The 27,990-nt window shown below is 41.6% G+C and overlaps 1 protein-coding gene across 1 annotated transcript; it reads left to right on the forward strand.

Moving 5' to 3' along the window:
• The first annotated feature begins 92 nt into the window (after positions 1-92).
• On the forward strand, positions 93-27,990 carry LOC115387758 (frizzled-3-like). Its single transcript, XM_030090607.1, is given in 12 exon segments — positions 93-310; positions 1,059-1,882; positions 20,892-21,088; positions 21,537-21,839; positions 22,077-22,239; positions 22,389-22,688; positions 22,951-23,202; positions 25,926-26,074; positions 26,428-26,542; positions 26,764-26,851; positions 26,854-26,926; positions 27,041-27,990. Coding segments are annotated over 11 exon segments (2,181 nt in total). The 5' UTR covers positions 93-310; positions 1,059-1,564; the 3' UTR covers positions 27,264-27,990.

Consider the following 27,990-nt stretch of genomic DNA (forward strand, 5'->3'; position numbering starts at 1 on the left):
GCGCAGTGGAACAACGAAGTACTGCAGTGGACGGAGGACCACCCGAGCCGCTCCGTGTCCTCCACGCACGAGGTAAAACACTGAGCACCGGTGCGTTAGACGGAGCTCGTGGGCTCGTTCCAGTTCGCCACAGAGGGCAGGGTACAGTTAAATACCCCGGAGGAACCGTGCACGGGCGGCGCGCGACTGCTGCTGCTGCTGCGGGGCTGGAGACGCTGCGGTGACAAACACGGATTGATAGAGCGGGAGTCTGCGTGACATCGCATGCGATTATATTGCTTCACAACAGCGAGGAGACGTCTGGAGAAAGGTTTGCTCTTTTTGAGACGTGTCTTTTTTTTTATTTCTTTTTGTATGGAGAAGCGCTTCAGTGCGGGCTGCACCGCACCGCACCGCACCGCTCACCGCCACACAGGTGTTTCCTTTAATTAGCGAGCAGTTTAATTGCGTTATCGCTAGCTACTGCTGCTGCTGCTGCCGCCGCTGTTTGTGCTGTTCGGTGAAAGGTGAGCGCGCGCCTAACGGAAACCGAGCGCAGTTTGACGCGCGTGTAAATTAAAACTTCATTATAAATCGCTCTTTCAAATAGGGAAAATGTAATTTTCCGTCGTTGGCTTAAAGTTTCCAGCGCTGCCGCTCTGCTGATGTGTGAAACATTGCAGGGGAGCGCTACTGTTGCCTGGTCCTCCTCACACACACATGAGAGCGGGGGAGTGTGTGACCGTCCGCAGGTGGAGAGCTCACATTAGCGGCTCACACTCTCAGGAGCAGCCGCGGTCTGCTTTGAACGGCTCTCGGTCTGCAACCTGAGCCCGTCCGCAGATGAGGATAATCTGACACTGGCACAAGCCAAGGCCAATTTTCTACAGGAAGCTAAACACGCACGAGAACTCTACCTTTTACTTATGAGACCGGTGTGGATTTCATGTCATGTTTTAATCCTTGTATGTAAGAAAATGGGTGTGGCTGATCACAGACAATGTCAGATACACTAAACTTTAAGCAAGCACTCTGTCTTATTTCACTAGTAATCTTTGTTTTGTGTTTTAAACCTGCAGGACCTGTTTGATGAATCCAGTCCAGTGGGCCACGTCCATGTGAAAAAGCAAGATGTATATAATATCTCACTGAATATTCTGCAAAACACCACGATGAAGCCTTGACCAACTGTGGAAACGGAGCACACACCCTGAGATGTCCAACAGATGGCTGACGGTGGAGCTATTATTTCAAGGACGTGCTGCTCTGTTTGACAATGGAACAAGAGGACGCTGTTTTGACCAGGAGGGTACCATCCAGTGCAGAGAAATCATGCAATGTTTAAATGAAGAGCAGTGGCGATAACGATTGGTCGGTGTGAAGACTGACACAAAGGCAGCTCCATTCAGAGTGGTTTGATGAACTGTGACTCCTCAGCAAAAAAAAATCCTGGGTGCTCCAGCCTCTTTTCATCACATGTGGATCTCTTGTGTTTACCTCAACCACTGGGAGTAAATATTTGACTCTATTGCTTGAAATGATGGCTGTGTATTGGCTGCCTAGGTGATGGTGTCTTCAGTCCTAAATGGAAGGGAAAATGTCTCGCATTAAGATGGAAACACCTGTTGGACGATGGCGTATTGCAGACAGGCTTCCGCAAACTGCAACTATCAAATGCAGACAAACAGCTCCTGCCTGTTATGTCTTCAGGCCTTGTTTTCTGCTCCTCTGTTTTCTGGTTACACCCGCTCTTTCCATTCATATGGAGTTCATTGAGAGCCACAGTGAGTTCAGCTGTGAGCCCATCAGATTGCGAATGTGCCAGGATCTGCCTTACAACACCACCTTTATGCCCAATCTCCTCAATCACTACGACCAACAAACAGCCGCACTGGCCATGGAGGTAGGTTGTTTGTGTATGCCGTTCAGCCAAGGCATGCATTGTGTCTGTGTTTCACAGCCCCGGTGGAAATGTGATAGTTGCTGCTGTGAATGAGAGGTGATGGTGTTGTTTTGGAGCATGCATTGTGCTAGATTGTGTTTTGAAGCGTTTAAATAAAACTGACCCCTTCGCTCTAAATGCAGGGGTCTTTGTCTCAGGGGCAAGATGTAGAAATGGTGAAGCAAATGCAAAGCAGCAGCCCTCAGAGCTTCGCATTGAGGTGTCATGCACCTGTTAAGGACAAAGGGACTTTACATGCAGTGTGAAGACATGGATGTAGAGTGACTCAGATGTAGTTTTATCAAAAATTGAAGTTATTATGACAAATACTATCCTTTAGGATTTAGATATACTTTATTCTCACTAGTGTAACCTGAGTTAACCTCCCATTTTATATATATATATATATATATATATATATATATATATATATATATATATATATATATATATATATATATATATATATATTAAAAAAAATGGTGGTTCCCCAAGCATAATCTCATTGAACAGATTACAGAAGTCTTCTGGTCTTTCTCTTCTATCGGTTGATGTCAGATTATATTTTGGTGTTTGCAAATATAGTTCTGCACACACAAAGGAGCAAGACTTAAGTTGATGGAATGTTTCATTGTGAAGAATAGATTGACAAGATTTTCAATTAGGTTTTTTTTTTCCTGTTCCTTAAGTGTTTAAATATTGCTCTGAGTTAGTCGCTCTAGAATGCGCTGTGACTGTGTGTCATAGCGTTATATGGAACGGGGAAACAGTTGAGAAAGTTTGACAGTTGATCTTCATCTTTCTGCTTCATCTTGTCACTTTGGCTGTTCCTCGCAGACACATAACTCTGTGTGTCTGTGCATGTGCTCTCCCAGGAACTCTTAACCTGTTTTGGGTGTAAGAAACACCAGAAAGACAGGATGTTAGCTAGAAAAAAATAGTCTGTGAGTATTGGTTTCAGCTCGGTTACATACTGTCTGAGGGCTATGCTAGACACATGCGGCCCATTCATATCATGTCCTTTTGTTGCTTCCCAGTAGATTAAATAAGGTGTTGTTCAATAAGATATTATCTGTTTACATTTATGTGAAGTCCAAAGAAGAAGTATAAAACTGGATCAGGGCTTGTCTTAGTTGTGGTAAAGATAGGACTAATTCTCACTAAGACTGAGGTTTATCCTTTTCATAAACACAAAGAATTTCCTATAGGCAAGAAGCAGTCCTTTTAAAATTAGAAACTCATTGAGAGTTATTGCACTCATCATACCTCTTCTATGTTTTATTTATGTAGTCTGTCACTCAAAATCCTGCTTCCTATGTTGACAAGCATAGCTTTTCCCATGTCTTGACGATCATGCTCCTGTGGTTTGCTTCCAAAAACACAGAAGAGCAGCAGATTTTGCAGTTTGGATTAAAACTGCCTCCAGCTGTTCATAGTTGGCATATTAAATTACTCGTGTTGAAAAGCAGATGAATTTAGACAGGGTCATTGTTGGCTGTGCTCTTTGTTTAATCTTTTGGGATTTTGTTTTTTAATGTTTTATTCTTGCTCATTTCATATTTTCCCATGTTAAAAACCAAATGGATGTCAGCCAAAAGATCAAGCAAAGGCTATCTGTTCTGCTCTCTGAATATTTAATCATTGAGGGATTTCCAACATTTTTTTCGTGTAAAAATGAGCAGTGCAGGAGGCTGTCGGGATCACTACTGTCAGATGCTTGTTTTGCCTTTTAGAAAAAAAAAATGGGGAGATTAGTAAAAACAGCTTTATTTTGGATTGACAGACATGCACTTTGAATTTGCTCGGCATGTTTTGAATGGATGCTCGCAAGCCTATAGTCAGAGGATTCACTCAGCGCGCTGAGCACCGTGCAAATGTTCAAATCAAGCCGATTCCCCAGTGTCATGTCAAAACACGCTGTGTCAGGGTTTGTAAGAAGTGTCTGTTGTTGAACTTGGTTTGACCCAGATGAAGAAGGAGCCAAGTAACTGACACCTTCGGTCCCTCCAGTCAGGGAAGAGACGGCTCTCTGAAGGTGGCTGAGCAGCAACATGAGCCCAGTTTGACTTCCTGCACTAGTCGGCTTTGACCAGCCATGGCAGTCCTGCTGGGAATCCCACAGAAAATATAAGATCCTTTTTCTACACAGTGTTGCTATGATCACTTACATATAGAGTGAGTTCATAACTGCATTTGTTTAGTGAACAGAAACTTTAGGCCTGATAAAGTTAATAATCAATTTCGTCCTGATGCTCTGTTAAAAAGCGAGTCAAACTTTATTCATAATTTGTAATTTGTTTTGATATTCAAGATCAAACAAACTTGATGATAAATTTGATATTGCTGAATTTGCCTTTACTGAAAGCTAATTCCAATTACAATATAATTTTGATACAGTGTGTAACTATGTTCATACACAGCTCAAATCCTCCCTGGCCTTAATGAATGCTTGTAGCTTTTGTCACTGCAGTGTCAGTCGAGCCTTCACTGAGTTGGAGCTGTGCTCTGAAGCAGCTGTGCATCAGCACAGCTGGGTTAACATATGGATGTTTGTTCTCCACTGAAATGTTCACATACAAGGAAAAGCTATTGCGTGCTCAGATAAGGAAAATATTGGCCTTATAGAAACACTGGCAAAGGAAAATGTTTTTGTTCAGCAAAATCAATGTTTACATAATTCAGTTGTTCTTGTGTGGCTAACATTACACTGTTAATGGCTAACTCTTAACATACAATCTGATACAACACAGTGGCTTTGCTTAAAAAAAAAAATCCAGAACCTTTTTTTTTTTCTAATGGACCAAGTGATTAATGGTTTAGAAGCATCTGTTGGTATGTGCCTGCTTAAGATTAATTTTGTTGTATAATGTCAAATAAACAACTGCTGCTAAATTGGCGTGAAGATCTTCAGATGCTTTAATGAAACTGGAGCCATTGTCAGCAGCTGTTGTCGTCATTTTTTGGGTCAGATACATGATGGATATTTGCTCTGCACAAGTGGCAAAGCTTTTGCGTCTCAACTTTCATACCGACGAGACGGATCACTCTGCAAAGCTGCTACTTTTATTTTTGTGGCTACTTATTTCACATAGACTGAAGCTATGAATTTATAATCAACAGTAACTCAAGCCATCTGAGGTGGGAATTAGGACGCAGTTGCCACAAACTTTAGTACCGTTTTTAGTACCGTCCATTCAATAAAAAATATCTAATCAGCACAAGATGTTATCTCCTGCGTCCTGACATAGCTTTTCTTTCTTTGAAATTACTCAACACAAATAATGTATTGGTGTGCGTAATGAATGTTCTGTACCACAAGTGTGCAGAATTGTAGCAGCAAGCTTGAGACACGAGGCCATATTTCTTCCATGTGTCGGTCTTGAGCCTCACTCTGGGCTATCGGTACTGCAGTACTTCCTGTGTGCTTGTTTGAGTGACGGGGGAAGTTAACGGTACCAGCTGTCATCTCTCACTTGTGCTAACTAGCTGCTAATCTCTCTCTCAGCTCCACAATGATGACATTGATTCCCACACACCATCGACCGGCCCATCTGCCACAATAGTCAATTAAACCTGAGCGAAGAGTCGTGACAAAGACTGAAACCTAAGAAGGGAAATGAATGAGAGGGGAAATTAAAAGAGGAACGTGTCAAATGAATTACAAATATTTTTTGTGGGTGTTTTTTTTTTTTTTTTCTTTTTTAGGAATGCTTTCGTGTTTGCACTCACATGCTTAGTTGGGTTTTCTGTCTGTATTGAACTGAAAGTATTGAAAGTCTGTAGGTCCATCTGCCGCAGGGTAATATGGTTCCCAGAGGATGTGCAGTAGGTCACGACATTACTTGAGGTCCATGCTCGTTGAACACAAAGAATTACACATGAGACATCATTGGAATTGTGTATCTACATTAAAAACAGAAGATGATTTCAGACCCTGCACATAATGTTGGGCTTTTCTGAAGCAATTTCCCTCCCTGTAATCATAGATTCAGGTTTATATCTGAAGAGCATACACTGGGTTGCTTTTTTCAGCTCCACGTCATCATTTAGCTGAAATGATTTTGAAAAGACCTTTTGAATTGATCATGTGTGAAAGGAAACTTTGCAGCGGAGGGTCGATGTGTTCGACATTCCCTTTGCACATATAGTGAAACAGATATAGCTTATCATTGCCATTTTTATCTGCTGTTTGTGCAATTACATAAATGAAAAGGCATACACCATGTGAGTTATTGTGCCTGAGGTCTTTGGAGCTCAGATGTCTGCTTGATCAGAGTTTCCTCCTGAGCTAATGGGTTGATATTAGATTGTCTGCACTCAAGCATAGTTCAGATGAGAGAAAGGGCATTTTCTGCTTGTAACAGTCTTCATTATCCACATTATCCCACCTGACTGAATTAGGGTGAAATTAAAGGAAAGATGAGTCAAAGATTGTGATGCAAATGTATGTTTGGTATTAATTGAAATGTCTATTGACACAGAAATATTGTTTGAACTCTATTACTGTGAGGGACTGTCTGGAAAAACAGAAAGCTGCGCTGATTTCATTGAGCCAGTTTGAATGCTGCCACAATCTCCTGGAGTGAATGACTTTAAATTGCCCCCCGAAGAACAGGGAGATTGAAAGAGAGGCTTATTTGGGTTACAATGGAGGGCAAAGTTTGTGAAGCAAACATGCAGCTGTCAGTCTCTGGCTTTACGTGGCTGCTGCAAAATCCAAGTTGAGGAAAAAATCAAGCTTTTGTAGAGACGAAGTGAGCTCCATGAATCCAACTACCGCACACAGCTGATGGGTAATTACATTCCTGCTCCACCACCGCCTACGTTTATGAACCACTGCTGACAGTTTGAATACATTTGTGATAAAATACACCCTCCTCCCCCCCTTTTTGCTAATGCAGCATTTAGACCAAAAATAATGTTTTCTTGCAGTTTTTCCCAACTCCACATGTCTAAATTTCTACTAATCAGCAGCTGAGACTAGCTCTGTAGGTTTAGTAATTTCTGTCAGTGTGTTAAAATATAAGGGATGGACTACCACTGTGTGTGTATGTATGCATATGTCTGTCATGTACAGTCTTTTCTTTGGTGCCACACGGTAGTCAAAATACAGAAAAATAGATTTAAAATGTATCGCACAACAAATCATGTTTGTACTGATTTGTCATTAAAAAGCTAAAAATGGAACTGTCCTTCAACTGAAGGATGTTCAAATCTAAATTACCATCATTTGCTTTTCTCCAGTATTATTCTTTGCATAGTGATGCCAAAGGAAACCCTGAAAACTTAACAGGCGTATTTTGCTCATTAAATAATTTTCAGAACTTGTGCTGTCCTGAGGATGCCCTACTCCACTCAGGTGACAACAGAATAATGTGTTGAACTGACAGGCAGGCCTTTGTGTTTTTAATTTATGTGAAAGCACACTAAGAGCCTTTATTTCTTCACAGGAACAACCTTTGTTTTATAGCTCCACCCACTCCAGAGAAGTGAAATGTGAAATATACAAGCCGTACACATGCTGTTAATGACCCCAAGTCACTATTTTGTTTACTTTTACTTGAAAGTGCTGTTTTAATAGTACCGAGAGAATACTAACAGGAACTAAACCATGGTTGAAAGTAAGGGTTTTAGTCTGTAAGAATTTGTGAGCAAGCTGGATTATTCTGTGGGGGTCACAAAAAGAGCAGGAGGTAGAGAGGAATGAAGTGTTCAAAGGAAAATGTGTGGGGCATGTGAGCAGAAAGAAAATGTCAGAGACTAAATGGAGGGAAATGCTGACAGAGTGACAGGTTGTTTAAAGTCCTCAGACTCTACTGTCTCTGCTATTTCTGTGTCTCTCACCATGGGTTCCTGTCCCTCAAAATAAGACCGCTCTGTGTAAGAAGGGTTATTGTGGGGCCAGGAGGTCCCCACCGCTGAAAGTGTGTGTGCGTGCCAAATGTGGAGAGTTCGAGTCTTGTTTTGCTTAAGTGTGGTCTGTTGTGTTTTTTTTTCTTTGTGTGCCTGTGAATGCCGGAGAGAGAATTAGGTTTTATAGAAGTGTGTTTTTGTGAGTGTGTGTGTGTGTGTGTGTGTGCGTGCGTGCGTGCATGCGTTTTCATGGCGTTCAGTGCGTCTGAAGAGGCCGATTGCCCCATTCATTCTGCAGAGACAGGCAGGTCCTTATTCATTTAAAAGTTCCTGTTTATTTCAATTGAACTCTTGATTACCCTGCTTTTTCTGACAGAGCCTATTGAAGCTGCAAGCCTAAATGAAGCAATCATTTATTTATGCGTAGAACAAAGGCACTGACTGGTGCTGTTTTTTGGCAGACTATTCCCATCTACATAGCTGCCCATGCTGCTTATCCAGGCTCACAATGCATCGTAAAGAGAGATTTGTGGCGCGATTGGCAAAATTTTGTTTTGCTGAAACACTGCTGTGTAGCCTGCTGGAAGTATAGTATTAACAGGAGTTATGTGTGAAGCTGTGAGGCGTTGCATTGGATTCCCAAACTTAATGGATTGTCTTTGTGACTGCACTATATGAAATTTAAATCTTTGTCAGTGTGCAGCACAGCGATAGAAAATGAGATGGTGTATTTTTGTTTTGTTTTGTTTTGTTTTTTTGTCTTCCTTTTAGAAACAACTTTGAGGTTTGGATGATAAAAGCTTAGAGTCAAAGTGTAATTTCCAGTTTAAAGTAGGACAGATTGGGACAAAATCGATTTAAGAATCAAGACCATAATATTGTATATTTCAAACTGACATTTGCGAATTGAAAACAATTGTTCAAGTTTCAGTCTCGTTAAAAGACTGAAACTTGAACAGATAGTTGGTGGGATCTCTAAACCCCAGTAGTTTTTCTTTGATATTGGTATGGTATCACCAACTATGTTCTAGACCGACAGCAGTCTGTCTTCAGTCATAGTCAGCTGAGATCAGCTCCACCAGCCTGAGAGTCTCGGGGTGCTTCCACATCGTCTGCATTTGGGTCAAACTCGTTGCGTGCGGTGCAGCTACGTCGGCGCGAAAGCAAAACTAAACTCGGGCCAGACTAAAGCAGTTGCTCATAGAACGGCCACAGAGGAGGTCTCATAGTGGCTGCAGTCGGATTGTAGTGCTGCCCGTCAGACCAAATTCCCTGCGTCTGCCACAACTTGTAGCCGAGAGGCTGCTGTTGTCTGATCAGCTTTGCATTGTGTGCTACTATCAGAGCATGTCACACATGTTCAAACATGGCAAAAGAGAAACATTCACAGCCAAACTTGGGGCAAAAGTAAGTTTTGCTTTCTCTTCAATATTTGTTCTGATGTCTTTATGGAATCTCAGCCATCCACAACACAGAACAATAGTCATGTTTCTGCCATGTTCAATGAACCCTTTCCTGGTCACACTCATACATGTCCCTGTGTCGTCATATATGGAAACATGACGCCCCAGCCTGTTCGTCTTTGGTCTGATGCGGAAAGGTGATGTGAACGAAGTAACACCAGACTACTGCTGCTAATTTACAATTTGGAATCCACCAAATACACCCTCTAGTTCACACTATCTGGTGTGAATCTTGCCTAGGTTTAAGTGGTAAATCTTGCTTTCACTAACACGCAACCTCATGCTTGGTTTGATCATTACAAAGGTTATGATGATATGGGATGAGAATACCTGGCTCTGCTCTCATTCATCCCAAAAGTGTCTTATCGAGTTCTGGTCAGGACTCTACAAGCCAGTCAAGTCCTTCAACACCAAACTGCCTCATTCATGTCTTTATGGACTCTGGTTTGTGGACTAGTGTGCAGTCATGTTGGAACGGGAAGGAACCGTCTCCAAACTGTTTCCACAAAAGTGGGAGCACGCAATTGTCCAAAATATCTTGATATGATGAAGCTTTCTGTTACTTCTATGGGACCGAAGAGACTGAGCTCAGCTCCTGAAAAGCAAGCCCACACCATGATCCCGCCTCCACCAAACTCTACTCTTGGTACAATGCAGTGAGATGAGTGCAGCTCCCCCGACAAAACTAAGACTCAGCCTCAGCATGATTGGTCCAGTGCTTTACACTTCTGCATCCAACGCTTTGCGCTTCATGTCAGGCTTGGATGCAGCTGCTTGGCCATAGAAACCCTCCATGAAGCTCTCAACATGCTGTTCTTCAGTTAATTTGAAGATCACTTCAAGTTTAAAGCTCTGTAGGTTTTGACTTTACAAAAAATTGGAGACCTCAGCACACTGTGCCTCAGCTTCTGTCAACCTCACTCTGTGATTTTTCGTAGCCGACCACTTCGTGGCTGAGTTGCTGTTGTTTCAGTTTCATCCACCTTATTATCTTACTGCTAACATTTGATTGTGGAATATTTAGAAGTGAGGGAATGTCACTGCTGGACTTATTGCACAAGGTGGCATCATATAGCTGTACCATGCTGAAACTCACTGAGCTCCTGAGAGCGACCCATTCTTTCACAAATGTTGGTTGAACTGTTGAAATCGTCTGCATGCCTGGGTGTTTGATTTATTACACTTGTCAGAGGAAGTGATTGGAACACCTGAATTCAATGATTTGGGCTGCTGGACAAATACTTTTGGCAGCATAGTGTATCTTGGTAAACTTACAGTTTGTTATTGTTCGGGCTATTTATCTTAGTTTTCTGGTTATTTATGTTGGTTCCCAAAAAAAATCCAATGTGTTATAAATTTTCATGACATAGTACCCAGAGAACCTTTCCTGTGCAACAATGTTGAATTTCTAGATATCTGTAACTTTTACTAGAAAATAATTTTTGCTCGTCACTCGTCAGGAGAGTATGAAATAGCACTTTCCCATCTTTACTAGTTTGTACTGAATCACAAATGATAAATCTAATGTGTGTTTCATCTTTTTTTTTTTTTTTTTGTCTGCTTCTTGCATACCTTCCAGATTTTAGTTTGTTGTCCGACCTGCTTTTTCATGTCGACTAAGTTGGTTAATCTGTCATCGGGGCTGCTGTGTGTCTTTTCATGCACCTCAGATGTGTCTGAATGGCGCACAGTGCAGTTTTTGTATACTGTGTGCTCCTTCACACTGTGTTGAACTTCCCGGTGTTCAGCTTGATACGATAAATAAAATAGGTTATCCGTGTCTTATGGTTTTAATCTGAACTCCTGACCCAGCTGCGAGCTGCGTGTGGAAGTGTGTGTGTGGCTGGTGAGTGATGTTTAACCCTCCATGCTAAGCCCAGATTCACACTACCGTACACACAAACATGTACACACACAATCATTGATCCCCTTGTCACGCAAAGCCACTCAACACAAGGCGGCTCCAACATTTTCTGCATACTGCGGAGCAGAACCGGCTTCAGCTTTTAAAGCTCTGCTGCTAATAATTGTGCACTTATCAGGTCTCCCACAACCCTTTACTCTCAAAATAGCTGCTATAAATGTGGATTGCATTTTTTTAAACACCTAAAATCCTTGCAAACAAGGGAGAACTGACTTGATGTTTTTAAAGATCAAGGGTTTTTGTTACTATTTTATAAAGTAAGTTGTTTGTCATGTTATTTTGATATAAAAATGAACATCCTGTTGAGCCAGCTAAAAATGAAGTTTTTGCTTTAACCAGATGGTTTTTTTTTTTAAAAAAGTCTCTACAGACGTTTAATTTTTATCTTTACTGTTTCTTGAAGTTTTTCGCGAAGTGACAATCCAGCATAGACATCGTAGATTCACAATACGCTAACCACACAACCTTTTAACAGAAGATGAGATTATATTTAGACTATGTAATTTGTTGATTTGTGGATTATTTATTGTGAAAAAAATGTTGTTTGTCTAACTGTGAATGGGCACAGTGAATTGGAAATTCTATAGTTGAAAAATTCCAGATTTCAGATGTTAACTGTGCAATATGAGAAGAAGTACATGGTTGTATCAAAAAATCTTGATTCCTCAGATGCTACAGAATGTTTTTGTCTAACAGGAACAAATCATACACTGCATGTATGTGTGAAGCAGATGGACACGCACAGCCGGTTTGGATTGCGCTAAGAAGTGTGTGGGTGATCTGAATCAGCTCCATTGTCACACTTTGCTTCCCATCTACATCTCTGTCATTTCATTCGACCCGCTCTCCTACACCTCTCACTTTCTTTCATTCTCACTTTCACACTTTCTCTTTGTCGCTTCTTGTACAAGCGTGTGTGCTATACTTTTTGGATGGCTCACACTTTAAAGGAGTCCTACCACTGCTGTGTGTGTGTGTGTGTGTGAGCATTATACACGATGAGACATGGTCCTGTGAGAGTGTCCACATCACCTGTTGCCATGGTAGTTAAATAGGCAGAGAAGGAATAGGAAGAATGGAGGGACACATGCTGGCAGGGGAGGGGAGGAGAAGGAAATTGGATGATGAGTGCATGTTCTGGAAAGGAGGTGGAGTGAGCAAGTACAAATACAAAGGAAAGAGGTAATTCATACTTGAGATTTTTTTTTTTTATTAAAAGTTTGCACGTTTCCATGGAGTCCTGATTGTTTCTGAAGATTTGAAATAGCTAAAGAGCCTTTTTAATCTGTGATATCAGTGTTGTTTTCGTCTACCAACATGATGTATTTGACAAACTCCATCTACATGAATGAAAACACAGCTTAGTACTATAATTATTCGGTGTGAGTTTCAGACTCACAGCCGACTGGAAAGTCATCCTGCAATTTTTTGGTTTGTTCACTGTTGTCTGGTGAAGACAGACATGACAGACTTGAGTGAGTGAATGAGTGAAAAAAGCTATTCTAAACTACACTGTGGATGATTGATAGTTCATCTCAGAGTAAAAAACAAACAAAAAAGATTGTTATAGCAGATGATTAAGCCTGTAACTGCTGGCCTCAACCAACCTACTTTTATATTAGGTTTTGTTCATTCATACTATTGTTTTGTTTACCACCTGCTTGTTTAGAGAAGAATGCAGTTTTTTTCTAACTTGTCAGCAAAACACATCAAGCCCACAAATAATATTATGCTTGGTCTATTTGGAAATTACTGCAGTGGCGATGACTTCACTTTAAACAGATATATCATCAGTTAGATTAATAACCAGAGAAACAAGCTCCAATCTGTCAGAACACTATTAATTTAAATCAGCACATTTACAATATAAACATAAAATTATAAACTTTAAAGCAAATCTGATACTTCTAATCTTCATTAATAGCAAAAACCATAATGGTACAAATATGCTTTATGGAATTAAGCAACTCCTTATTGGGCATGTTTAACTGTACATCTATGCTGAACTTCTCAGATATTTCATACACTCTTATATGAAGTCAACAGCGTGCTCAGTCTGTTCCTTCTGCAGATTTTGCTCCAGCTATCCTTACTCTTATGTTCCAGTTCTGCCTGCTCCTTCCAAAGGCCACCCAAAGCATTTGTTATGCAGCATTTTAAACCCTTTGACGCCTTGTTAACAACATTCAAGCGTCTGTAGCTGCTTTCTCATCTCCCGTCTATGATCACCGAATCGCCATTCATTGTCCACATCTGTGACCGACTCAGTCAGGTGTCAGCAGATCAGCTCCATTATTATGCAGAGCAGCCATCGGAGCTTCATACGAGAAACCAAATCCAACAACCCACTTTTTTTTCCCAGACATATTTGCAGAGGAGAAAAGCCTGTTTTACCTTTGGGCCATTACAATGCCATGGAGCAATGCAAATTCACAAAGTAATTTCTAAATTCAATACCTTCACTGAAGACATTTGTCAACCAATTTGAAGAGTTTACATTTTACTTTAGCTTTTACAGGGGCATGCAATGATTTTCTCAAGTTAACAAGAAAAAAAGAATTCAGAAATCAGAAAGTTAGACGGAAATTAAAATTGGTAGCAAATGTGAAATTGCTTGTCATTGATTAGCTTCATTAATTCCTGGTAAATCATTTAAAACGTTTTTTTTTTTTTTTTTAATGTGTAGTACATTGAGATATATTAGAAGCAGTTTGACTGCTCAGGATAATGGATGTCGGACCTGAAAGAGAGACAGTGTGATTGACAAAGTGGTGCTAAATACCCCCCCCCCCCCCCTTTTTTTTTTTCAAGCATGAAATTACATGATGAAAAGGAAAGAGAAGTCAATGAATACTGATGATAGCGAAGAAAAAAAAGCAAATGCGCATAAAGGCAAGCGGATGGCAGCGTAATTGTGAAGCGTAAATTGGAGGCAAGAAAAATAAGAAATGAATACAGGTGGATGAATATGGGAGGAGAGGAGGAGGGGAAGTAAACGTGAAGGGGAATACCATTAATGGCTTTATCTGGTCCTTCTGACTGAACGATGGACGGACACGGATAAACGAACAAATGAATGAAAAGGATAGAGTGTGAGAGAACGGTGCCCCTTTTCTCACTGTCTTTTCAGAGATTAGGGAGAAGAGCATCAGAGTGCGCCTAGTTCATCTTTTCATGGCCAACGCCTGTCTCTCACAAGCAGGAGAGAAAAGAGGGGAGGCAGGCACACAGCCAGAGTGTGTGTCTGTGTGTTGTGGTGTGAAATTATCGACAGACACGTTTGCCATGTCTGCATTGTGGAGTGAACAGCTACACAGTGTTCCCCGATCCTGGATCCAGTCCGTAAATTTGGAGATTCGGAATTTTTGAGACAGCAAAAAAAAAAAAGCAGCTTTTTTAGATAATAAAATTGAAAATAAATGGTGGGATGGTGTGAAGAACAGGCAGTAATAGAGCATAATTGTAATTGCAACTTCACTGTGAAATGCAACAATACACTTCTCAAATAGTGGAGGGAGAAAGAAAGAGAGTTTAATTAACTCCGATGCATCAACGCTTTTAAAGGAACATGCTGATAATAGTTTGAGTGTAAGGAGAAGTAATAAAAGGATCAAGTGGCAGGAACGAGGCGCAGACGGAAAAAGAGTGAATTGTAGTGTTTTGTTCTCCCACCTTCTGCAGAGAGGATGTTAAAGGGATGTTATGTTGTAGCCTGCTAATGGAGGTAGAGCTAATGCGGTTTGACAGCATTTGTCCTGCAGGGCCTCACAGACTGATTGGAGAGTGAGTTATGGTGTGAGACGGAGAGAACAGAGATGGCACCAGAAGAGGGAAGAGAAACCCAGAGCATGTGAGGATGATATGTCCAGATGGACTGTGCGGAGGTTTAGTTATAAAAAGCCAGATTTCCCTCATCTAAAGATGTGAAAATGCCAGCTCCTCCTACCCAGATGTTAAAAGATCAACATTTTAGTGCTTTCAAATTTTACAGATTTAGCAGATTTTCCAGCATGATAGCTGAGGTAAAAAAAAGAAAAGCACTCTTTGAACAGCACATAACAGCCAGAAACTGGAAAATCTGCAGACTGCATTAATATAAATACAAGGTGTGCATTAGGTAAATTATTCAGTTTCTTTTTTGCACACACATTAAAGAGAAGTACTGTGAGTGCAAAGGTTTTTTTTTATTTGAGAAAGTACTGCTGCAAGCGCCGTTTCTTTGGAGGCTTCGACCCAACAACCTGTCACCTTGATCTGACCACAACACAAAGCTGGTGACAGTTTCAGGAAGTGTGTGTGTGTGTGTGTGTGTGTGTGTGTGTGTGTGTGGGGGGGGGGGGGGGGGGGGGGGGTTCTCTCACTCTAAACAGTCCTTCCAATCCATTTGACTCTCTAATCCACCAAGAAACCTCCTCTCTTTTCTCCTTTCCACTCCAGTTTTCTTCTTTATTCCCTCCGTCCCTCGCTCCCTCTTTGCTACACCTCCTCCTATTGCACTTGACAAAGTGAGCTCGTTTCTGCAGAGTCGGCTAACTGGATTTCCTACTACTGCCTCAAGCACAAAAAAAAAACTACTTGTGTGTTTGTGTGCATGCACACACAGAAGAACACTTACTCGCTAAACAGATTACCCAAATATGTCACAGATTCCAAAAAATTCAAACATTTATGTTTTCCTTATGATTTAGATGATCTTTTTATCCTCCACCATACGCTTACAAAAGATAGAGGAAGAAATAAGAGAAGCTCTTAAGCTTTTAAAAGTGTGATTACTTGGATATATTGTTTGAGATTATGAACTGCAGAGTTGTTAATAAAACCACAAAGCTCACTTTGTCATTTGTCCAGAAAGGTTTATTTTTTAAAGCACGTAATTACATCTCTGAATTTGGTGAGAAATCCTCTATTTTCTGCCGCGGTCTCTCTTTTTCTGCTTTAAAGCAGTGATTGCATTGTAGCTCCTGTATTCCAGAGGTATAATTGCTTGCATTACGTGACCGCTAATCACGTCTCTCACTGTCTTCCTCTCAGTTTTTCTTTGTTGATTTTTTTACTTAGAGCTTTTTTTCCCCCTTCAGTTTCTTTCTCGCTCCCTCCCCCCGGGTTCCTTTGGAAAGAGGGAGTGCAAAGAAAGAAACTTAATCCCTCTATTGAATAAGAGGTGGACCAGTCAGGGTTTTTTTCCCCCCTTATTTTCAGCTGTGTTAAAAACACACACACATATACACACTCACACACACACACACACACACACGCGGTTTCTCATTTCCCTTTTCATTTTGAATGCTCACAAATGTTTAAATATGTATGGTGCACCTTCTCACACATTCAATCTATTTATTCTGTTCAATTTTTTTGCAGTGACTCACTGATATTTTACTTGATGGCAATTAAATGCTGTGTTCTACCAATATAGTTCAAATGCTTCAATGACAGTTTGAGTTAATCAGCTCAATGGAAAGAACACCCTCCAACTGCACCTTTGGCGTGCTCTAAAAAGCACACAATTTCCCACGCACTGCAGTCGCTCTTGTTTGAGAAAAAGGTACTTGTGAAGGCTGAATTCGTGAACATTAAAATATTTATGATAAATATAGTTTCCCAGTGACGGAGGTCAAACCATTGTTCATGTTGTTTGCAGCTTGCGTGGGTGACATGTCAGGGATAAGTATTGGATGATAGATAGGCGTTTCAAAAGCATGTTATTTACATAACCTCTGGTAATTCTATCTTTTGTTTTATACTTCAGTTTTTTTTTATTTATTATTTAACTTATAAACCTCATCGCTCTTGAAATAATACACATATTTGCTTTGTAGTTTTTTTCCCAGTGACTTGTTCATTGACAAATGAAAATTTGCAGTCGGGCAGCCACGTCGCTAGAGACTAACTAAACTACATGTTCATGTGCTTTCATGCTGTTTGCGTTCATCCAGTATATCCGATTAACCAGATGTAACTCTACTGCCCTACATGCCCGCCCACTATGTAGACTACAGTCGCAATGGCGAACGCTCAGTGAAAGAGTAGATAGGAGTGAGGAAAATGTGGACAAAGAAAAATTTGTGGCCAAGAGAAACCACTTGTCTGTTATTTGCAAGTATGATGTCAAACCGGACATGTTTGAATGCCGTATTGGTCTATACATTCGTCTCATTGTCAGAGCAGAGCCTTGTGTGATTACGTTATTTTGCAACCAAGTTCAAAATGCTGCTATCTAATTTATTGGTGATATTCCAGTAAGAGCCAAGGGCCTCAGAGCAGGTGCATGGTTTGGATTTGATTAGTTGACCTTACAGGGCCTCCAAGCCTCAGATACAGTGTGGACCTGTTGTCTTTAATGACAGGAAACAAGTGAAGTGATTAGAGTAGATTGACTGAAGACAGGAAAGAGAGAACATTCTGGGAGTGTAATCAATTTCAGGAAGCTGATGCACTATCTGTCCTCTTACCATCGTACGCCCTCCTCACCCTTTTGACTGTGTTTTAGCATGAGTTTGGCTTCTCCCCGAGGCCACGTTTACAGGATTTTCTTCTTTCCTTTCCCTTCTCGTCCATCACAACTGACACACAAAATGCCAGGCAATTCACTTAAGTTGTCCTCTACGCAAGACTGGCTGCCATCCCCCTCCTCTCGTGCTGGGTGGCACAGTTAGGCCACTTAATATCAATATTCTCTTTGTGGTGGGAGATGGGGGCAATTGCCCTGACTGTCAGAATAATTGCACACAGATAAGTGAACACATGTGAAGACTTGTGCAGGCACACAGGACTCGCTCAGCTTCACACTCTAGAAATTATAATATCTGGGACGCACACTAAATACAAGAAAAATGGCACACACAAGTACACAATTTAAAAAGGAGTTGCAGACATATTTACTGTGGAGTTAGTGTACAGATATGAAAAAACATCATATTTTTCAATACAGGGAGACATTCATGCAGAAACCAGCTACCACTCATTTAAATGTGGCCTGAGGCTCATACCAAAAGCATGACTGAGACACACACACACACACACACACACTGGACAGACAGGCACACAAAAAAACATTCAGCAGATTGATAGCCACATCAGTTTATGCTGGCGCCAGCAGAAAACCTTCATATTGTAATAAAAATCCCAATTTTCCCTCACACATTTACCTGTAATTTTGTTCTCTTTTATTTGTGTTTATCTTTACTCGACACAGTGTTGGGTGTCACACAATCCACCCAGTTTACAGTGGTCACACAAACAGAACTGGGATGGTTTTAAACCTTACTTTACATCACCACCCGAAATGCAGTCACTGCATTGTTTGGTCATTCCATTCAAGATTACATTTTTTTTTTTTTTTTTTTTTTTTTACATATTTCAACAAAAAGAAATGTGTTTGTATTAAGTGCATTTGGAGCATTTTCAACAACATCTTTCAGTACATCTTCACCCAGTCCTCAGCTTTATGAAATTAATATCAGAGGGAAGTCCTTCAAACATTATCGATTGTTAACTGGTGCTGAACTGGGACAAATTGCTGAGCTGAACTGTGTGTGATCATTTTGTTGTGGTTTTCTATACTCGTGGAAGCCACAGCAGTTCTGAACTGACCAGGTCACCAGGATATATTTCATTTTATGATTTGTCTCCCATTTGCTAACATTGGAATTATAACTAAACTTCACCTCTTGACACAACGTAGCTCTGACCAACATCACGTTCAAACTCTAAAGACTATACGTAAGTTGTACAATGAATGAATTATTGAGTGAGGCAAAGTGGTGTGTGCACACACACTTTACATGTGTTTTTCAATGCTCAAAACTGTGTCAGAGAGATCATGCACCAATGCACCCATTTACTGGTGGAGCATTTCTCCAATGTGCATATCTAGAGCACAGCAATCGAGAACGATCAAAACATACACACAAGGCCAGGCACACACACACACACACACACACACACACACACACACACACACACACACACACACACACACACACACACACACACACACACACACACACACACACACACACACACACCCATTCATGCATGGATATCTGCACAAATGCACTCATAGCCTCTAAGCACATATTGTAGCCTTTGTTGTCAGCAATCAATTTAAGTGCAGTGTTTTGTGTCACGTGAACACATATTGCACACATGCACACAATGTGCAGTGTTGTGTAAAGTTATGCTAAATGTTTTCTTTATTTGCTGTCGTCTCCATTGATTGCTTTTGTGGTTCTGCTCTGATTTCTTCGTTACGCCTCGTCAATGCTGCATTGAAAACTCGACCGTCACGCAATGAAGTTTTAAAAAGCTGAATAGATGCAGGTCACTCTGCAGAACTGCTCACTGTACACGTAATATTGATGGTCGTTTTAATTTATGAGGGCATCAGTAAAATATTTTCACCATGCTGACAGGGGTAGTAAGTTTTTTCTTTTTTTTTAAAGCGGAGTGATCTTCAAATAGTACTTGAAGTTCAAAAGAAAAGTTTTATAAACTAAATGCAGGAAAAATAGTGTACTATTTATTGGGTTATCATTGGTTTAATGAACCTCATTATACTGAAACAGGATTTTAAATCTGAATTTCAGGAACACCAGCCAGAACTGGTTATGAGATTCTGGTTCTGAGTCCTGCTACCAGAATCTCATCGTCCATTTTAACTCCTGAGTTGCTGAGAAACAGAGGGAATTATGATCTCTTCAGATCTGTGTTCACTTCATGAATCGTATTTAGAGTTTTATCATCTCCTGCGGTGCAGTTTTCATTATTGAGTGCCTAATTTTAATCTGATGGTGCAGCAAGTTTTTGGGCACAAACTGATGCATAATTTAGCTCTGCAGAAGTAACCACTTTCTCAAAGGATAATCTCCAGCTTGTTCCACACAAAAAACATGTTGCAGTAGGGTGACATTCTCCGAGTGAATCCATCTCTGCTCTGGTGTTTTTGTGCAGCATGTCAGAAAGATGCCACAAAAGGTAGAAAAAAAAAATTCCCTTTTTCTCAAGGCTGTGTGTCAGGAGTCGCTGTTAAATATAAAGCTGAAGGTTTTCCCAGACACGTTTTCCCCATCCGTCTGTTGATTTTAACCAGCAGCCTGAAGGTCACTTGCTCTACTCCCTGACCTTTAATCTAAACCTACAGGAAACACGGTATGTATTCTATAGTGTGCGAAGCCTGCTGTTTGTTTGCTCAATTTACTGGCACACAGCTTCGGCTCAACCTTCAGAGGTCTTGCGTTGCTGTCCCTCACTTCAAAGAGGTGCTTGGTAATATGGCCATACATATTTCATAGGCTTCTAAATATTGATGGAAATATTGAGCAGTCGTCTGAGTTAGCGTAGAAGAGTTGGTGCACATTTGTCCTCCCTCTCACTTTCCCTCCGTCCTCTTTGATGGCTATTTCAGGTTAAATATGAGCCTCCTCAACGGTGCCACTGATAGCGGTTCACTTTTTTCTGAGCCTGTGTGTAGATACAGGTCTATATATACATATTTATGTGTGTGTGTGTGTGTTAATGCCATGCGCAGGCTTTCCCACTTGTGTGACAGGTTTAATAACAAGCTTGTCTACACTTTGGTGTGCCTGCATGCAGTTGCGCAAATGTTTACAGGTGACGCTTTGAGCCTTGTGTATGTTGCAACAGCATGTGTCTTGTTGTTACTGCTGCAGATTAATGCATAAATTGCCAACATTTCCAATTAAATGTTCTATCTGTGTCTCCTTCACAGCCATTTCACCCCATGGTGAACCTGGTGTGCAGTCCCGACCTAAGGATGTTCCTGTGTGCCCTGTACGCTCCTGTCTGCACCACATATGGCCGGGTGTCCATGCCGTGTCGATCCCTCTGCCTGCGAGCCAAGGATGAGTGTCACAAACTCATGGAGATTTTTGGATTGTCCTGGCCAGACGACATGGAGTGCAGCAGGTATGAGTCCTGCAGAGGTGCAACAGCTTCTGTAGTCATTATGGTTTAGAAAGAGTAAACACAGTTGTTTGACAATAAATGGCTTCACCAAACTACTAATCATGACTTAAAATAAAGTTTTTGTCTTAGCATTCATATTCTCTACATAAATGGCCAAAAAAATAAATCACACATTCTGCCAGGGTATGTAAAGTTGTTGTCACAAATGTAACTACTGATTTCATGGTGATCACTGTGTCATTCCAAGTAGAACAAAGCATATACTGTAATATGACTATAGTAAGGCTGTGCTTCTACTTTTTAGGATGATTTCCGCTTTCCCAGCCTCAAAACACAGGCTGTGCTTCCACCTATTCTTCCTCCTGTCTTTTCATACTGTATCTTTGAATTCGTTGAGCTCATACTGAAACCTGAACTGAAATCTTCTGACAGATTTTTTGCATTTCAGGTTCCCAGATTGTGACGAGCCCTACCCTCGCCAAGAGGACCTGCAGACCGGCTCTGAACCCACTGACCAGTCATCCATGACAGTCCAGAGGGATTATGGTTTCTGGTGTCCCAGAGAGCTCAAGGTGGACCCAGATCTGGGCTACACTTTTATGGGCAAAAAGGACTGCTCCGCCCCTTGTCCCTCAATGTTTTTCAGCCAGCAGGAGCTGACCTTCACTCGATACTTCATTGGAGTCATCTCCATTGTCTGTCTGTCCGCAACACTCTTCACATTCCTGACGTTCCTCATTGACGTTACAAGGTTTGAATGCCTCCGTGTTTAGTTTGAATATTTCATAATGATTTTCTTGGACATTATACTTCAAAACACAAAGTACTTGTGACTTATCAAAATATTTGTGAGCATTTTAAAAATGTTTGTAGCTGCTGCCAGAATCCTATATGATATAGAAGAGTTGGTTTTATAGTAATGGCAAAAGCCACAAGATAAGATTAACAATGTGATCAGAATGACTAAATCGGTGTTCTTTGACAACAGATTTCGATACCCTGAGCGTCCGATCATCTTTTACGCCGTGTGTTATGTGATGGTGTCGTTGGTCTTCTTCCTGGGTTTCCTGTTGGAAGACAGAGTGGCGTGCAACGCAGTCAGCCCCGCTCAGTTCAGAGCTTCAACCATAACACAGGGCTCACACAACAAGGTGAGATTTTTATTTTGGTCCATGTGATACTGATGCGCAACTAACACATTTTATATAATAAAAGATGATTATATGTGGGTCAGAAATTAAGTCAGAAACAGTTTTGTCCCGTGGCTGATTGATCTGTTGTCCTCCCTCTCCTTTCTTAGGCATGCACCCTTTTCTTCATGGTACTCTATTTCTTCACCATGGCTGGCAGCGTGTGGTGGGTCATTCTGACAATCACTTGGTTCCTGGCTGCTGTGCCTAAATGGGGCAGCGAAGCCATTGAGAAGAAAGCTCTCCTCTTCCATGCTGTTGCCTGGGGCCTTCCAGGGGCCCTGACCGTCACCCTGTTGGCCCTGAATAAAATCGAGGGTGATGGGATCAGCGGAGTGTGTTTCATAGGGATATATGACATAGAGGCCCTGAGGTGGTTTGTTCTGGCACCACTCTGCCTGAATGTGGCGGTGAGTACAGTCAGAAGATAAATGAGTGGGTGGGTGGGTGGATGAAAGAAGTGATGAGTGGGATGGAAGGATGGATGGTTGAGTGAAGAGATTAATGGGTGGCTGGATAGATACGAGTGTGGAGTAAGATGGATGCGTACATAACAAGTACACATTGTATGTTGGTCTCTCAGTCATCCGGGTCTTTAAAGTGCAATGATTCATTTTAAATGATGGGATCTATCACTAAGATTCCTCTTCTACTTCATCTTCCTGTCTCCAGGTTGGCGTCTCTCTGCTTCTAGTAGGCATTGTTGCTCTTAACCGGGTGCGCATGGAGATCCCCCTCGAGAAGGAGAACCAGACCAAACTAGTCAAGTTCATGATCCGAATGGGCGTGTTCTCGGTGCTCTACCTGGTCCCTCTGCTGACGGTGATTGGGTGCTACATTTACGAGCACACATACCGCGGCATTTGGGAAACGACCTGGATGGACGAGAACTGCAGGCGCTATCACATCCCCTGTCCTTACAAGGTATGGAGAGTGGTCCAGTCAGTACAAATAAAAGTGAAATTAAACTCTAGTTGCACCCACCACAACTGTTTTACTTAGATCAAAAAGCTTTAAGTAGTTTATCAAAGTTACTATTAAACTGTGTTTGTGTTTCAGAACAAATCACTTCTCAGTATTTTCTGTCAGATACTGTAAACAAACACACCCAGGGTTGACAGCTGGGTTTCTAGCACGGCCCTGTGCGTCTCAGTCACTCACACTCTGCTATCAGCTGCCAGAGTTAATTTGTGTGAAGTGCTGAGGTCAGGTGTGTACCTCAGAGGATACAGTGTGCGTCTCTCCTCATTAGACTGGAAGAGCACAGGTGTCTGTTTGCTTGTATGGTGAACATGTCCGGACCAAGAAACAATTAAGCTGTAAATGCAGTACAATGACTTAATGTGGAAAAAAAAAATGTTTTGCAAACAACAAAAAAAAAGTGTTGTTTTGAAGTCCACAACTATGAGTAATCTTAAAAATGTTCATAGTAAATTCCCTATGTTAGAAAAGCTTGTGATAAGCAACCTGAATAATGCAATCTGAAGTCCTACCTGTTTTTTCCAAACAATGTTGGGGAAAACACTAACAAAAGCAGAATTTTTTGCAGCCTGTAGTATTTTTCATAAATGCAATAATGTAGTATGTATTCTAGCATTGTTAGAAGCAACATTCCATGTCCGTTCAGTCAGTACGTTGTGTCTTATAAACCCTGACTGAAGTTTAAAGATCATTTTGGGTGGATTTTAACGCATAAAAATATACACAATATATATATAAACCTTGTGTATGCACATCCACAAAACTGAATTCCTTAGTTAATCAGATTGTTTTTGTGATCTTGTGAGTAGCTATTTGGCAAGCAGTGGAGTAGGGAGTAGTACCAGTTATTAGCTCAGCTAATACAGCTCTCAGAAACGTTAAACTATTCTACCGTTTTAGTTTTGCTTGATACTCTGTTGTCTTTTGCTCTTGCAGATGATTTTCAAACGTTTGCATGTTACTGTCAGTCTTCATTGTGCTCAGTCGCTGCCTTTCTTACGGGGACTTGTATAGTCATGCTCTGCTGCCTGTACACTGTGAGGGCTTTGTAGCGGCTAAGGAGAGTGGTGGGAGTGTGCCGTTTTATGCAGCCAGCTGATATATGAATATCTAGATAAATGTGAGAGTGCAGACACAAACACACTCCATCAGGCTCCTGTCACAAATTTGGACATAAAGCATCGCAAAAAATTCATCAGCTTGGCAAGTAAGACAGAGGAATAAAAAAAAAATCTTCATGTTTTGGATTTTTTAAATGATTAAATTGGAGTACAGTTACGGTATCCTGACGATGGAAAGGGCTCATAATGAGCAGCGGGCAAATCATATGATGGAATGGCGAGGCAGCTGCAGCAGCTTAAGTTACTTGTTAGTGTATGTGTTCATGTCTGTAGCTGTGTGTGTGTGTGTGTGTGTGTGTGTGTGTGTGTGTGTGTGTGTGTGTGTGTGTGTGTGTGTGGTGTGTGTGTGTGTGTGTGTGTGTGTGTGTGTGTGTGTGTGTGTGTGTGTGTGTGTGTGTGTGTGTGTGTGTGTGTGTGTGTGTGTGTGTGCGCGCGCGCGCGCGTGCTCATGAGGAGGGACCCTCCTATGTCCTATTGTAGCTGTGGAATCTCAATATTGCTGTATTCTGCTTGAACTTTGCCCTGGAGGAGGTTCTGTGAGCAAATGTTTGCATGTGTGGGAGAGGGTACAATTTCATGTTTTTGGATAATTGAAGATTCTTTTGGCATTTTTGGAGTTCGAGTGCATGTTTGTGCTCATGGGTGGTAGGTAACTGATGGCCTAAAACTGCCTGGTTTATCTCAGAACCCAAATCTGAGACATTTGATCTCAGCATGAGCAAGACAAACTTAAGCTACATACTGATTCATCTAGTCCCAAAGTTATTTTTTCAACCAAAAAACACTGAAGCCCACTGAAAGTGTTGACCCCCACTAGTCACTGGGGCGGTATCATGACTGCTTAGATCATTTGTCACTAAATACTTCTCAGGAACATCTTTCCTCCTCATGCTAATGGAACATGTCTGAAAAAGTAGAGCTCTTAAAGACCACCCAAAGTAAGAGTAATGGTTTGTTCACAAAAGACTTTTGTTGCTAACACAGCAGTCCCTGTGTGCTTGATGGTCCTTCAGAGTCAAGTATCTTTCAGAGAGATGAAACCATGAGTTTGGAATGAGTTGCATGTAAGAGTGCTGCATGATCCCTGAAGTTTGTCTTTGTTTGTGTTTATAAATTCATTGCATTTTTTGGGGTTGTGTTTCAGAACATCAACAGTGGATTTTGAGAAAATTAAAAGTTTTGGATTCAGTAGTGTTATTTCCACTGCAAACTGTTGCCCTCTGCTGGCTGCTACTGTAAACTTCAAGTGGAACGTGATAGAAACCAGTTGTTGTGCAATTGAGTTTGTGTTCAGCTGCAGGAGCAGCTGGGTTTTTCTGGGATTACTTCTTCTCTGCTCTGCCATCACTCAAAATGACTGGCTGAGCTAAAAACAACAGTCACTGTTGAATGCACTTTTAGTCTTCCTAATGAACGAGTAGTCTCCGAAGCATTCAAAGCTTTAGAGCTCCAGTAAAAATGTTAAGTGTTTTTCTCTTGTATCTTTATTTGGTAGTCTGCCATTCAGCAGATTGTTGAGTGGATATGCAATATTTTTGCTTTCAGGTGGAGGAGACAAGCAGGCCAGCCGTGGTTGTGTTCCTGATTAAATACCTTATGATGTTAGTGGTGGGGATTCCCTCTGTGTTCTGGGTGGGCAGCAAGAAGACTTGTTTTGAATGGGCCAGCTTCCTACATGGACGCAGACGCAAGGAGTAAGTATTCACTCTTTATGTTTTTTTTTTTTTGTGTGTATTTTTTGATATAGTGTGGATGTACTTCTGATGGATACAGAGAAAATACGTATCTCCTTGTGCTGTTTTTCATGTTTCCATTTACTTCATAAACTACTTTGTGTATCGGTATCCCCCTTAGCTGTACCCCCACACCCTCCAGTGCATTAATTTTCCCAATCTCATTTTCCAAATGTTCCTGCTACTTATATTCCTTCCTCCACAGCCTAAATGTCCTACAACCTCTCCGTATACTGTCTTGATCTGCCCTGGTAATCCATTTTACCTGCGTCTCTCCTCCTTCCCCCTCCCCTCTCTGCTCTTTGCCGCTGCAGCAGTGGGGTAAATGAGTCTCGCCAGGTGCTGCAAGAGCAACCCGACTTTGCTCAGTCTCTGCTTCGTGAGCCAAACACCCCCATCATTAGAAAGTCCAGAGGAACATCCACTCAGGTATGAAAGTAACAAGATAGATTTTTTCTTTTTCACAAGCAATCAGTTCATTCATTCACATTTTCAGGCTTCATGTAAGAATTTGCCGTTAGAAACAAAAGCAGTAACTGTGTTTTCAAACCAGCAAATTATTAAAAGTGTTTATATAGCCTGAAGCTTTAACTCATGTCACTGTAATTTCCCATCTGAGCCTCACCTTGTTGTGACTTATGTTTTCCAAGGGCACCTCCACCCATGCCTCCTCCACCCATTTAGCTGTGCTTGATGACCTTGATGAGCCCGTAAGAAGTCACCACGGACAGCCCACATCTACAGGAGTAAAGCCAGCAGTGTCCACAGCAAAGCCAGCTACCATGGCAGCCTGCGCCGCACTCGGGATGACAGGTAGAGCTGGATTTCCACATGGCTCTGTCTGTCAGATGGTGTGCTTGTGATTAGAATGAGTCTCTCCTCTCTTTCTTCCTCTCGAATCCTCATCTGTGTCCCGTTCTGTCTCAGGAGTGACAGCATGGTTTACCGGGGAACAGAGAAGAACAGTTTCCATGGCAGCATGCCACGTCTCAACCACCCGCTGTCGACTCACAGCAGCCTCCATCAGATAGACGGCCACTCCGGGCACAGCAGCCAGCGAGATGTGTCTGAGACCCCCTCCTACCCTCATCACCATGGAACCACAGCCAGCGAGAGCCGAGCCGCTGAGAATGACGGCACCAGTGCCTGAAAAGACGTCACTTTCACTGGAAGTGATTACTGTGTGGCTGCTGCTGTCGCTGCCTTTTGAAGGCTGAAGTATCTGCAGCAGAGTGTGCATTAGAGTGTGCTTTCTTTTCTGAAGGCGGAGTTGGTTCCTGTGAGCGCCGTGATGTGCTCTTTATTCCTCACTGGTCCTTCTCGTCAGTGTCAGTCAGTGAACAGGAGACCTCACTATCAGATACACACATTTAGTCCAGTATTCAGGTGTGGATGGCAGTTCACTCCTGACTGCTCCACTCATGGGGTTGAATTGAAGGACATACCACACGATTAAGGTTAACATCAGTCACACTTTACATTCAGGAAAAGATCAAGAAGGTTAGAGCTTTACAAGACAGGTCAGTGTGTCTGAAAGTGTTTTCTGCAGCTCTGCTCGCTGTGCTTCACAAGAAGGAAATGCACATTGGACGTCATTTCGCAGTTGGAGCTTACATCGCTCATTTCAGGATGGCATTATTTTCAACTCTTGCCGGACCTCCAAGAATAAGGCTAAAAATGTGAACTTTGTCAAGCTCTGCTTTTGTACAATCTGAAAGGTCTCCTCACCTCCTAATGTCTCACATGAAATCAGACTGTACTACAGAACCCAATTAATGACTTTTTCATTGTGCAGCTTCACGGACAAGTATGGACCTAACATGAGTGGAAACTTTCTGTGATTAGATACTGTTTTTTTTTCTTTTTTTTTTTACTGT

The sequence above is a fragment of the Salarias fasciatus genome, chromosome 1 (assembly GCF_902148845.1).
Source record: "Salarias fasciatus chromosome 1, fSalaFa1.1, whole genome shotgun sequence".
Lineage (NCBI taxonomy): Eukaryota > Metazoa > Chordata > Actinopteri > Blenniiformes > Blenniidae > Salarias > Salarias fasciatus.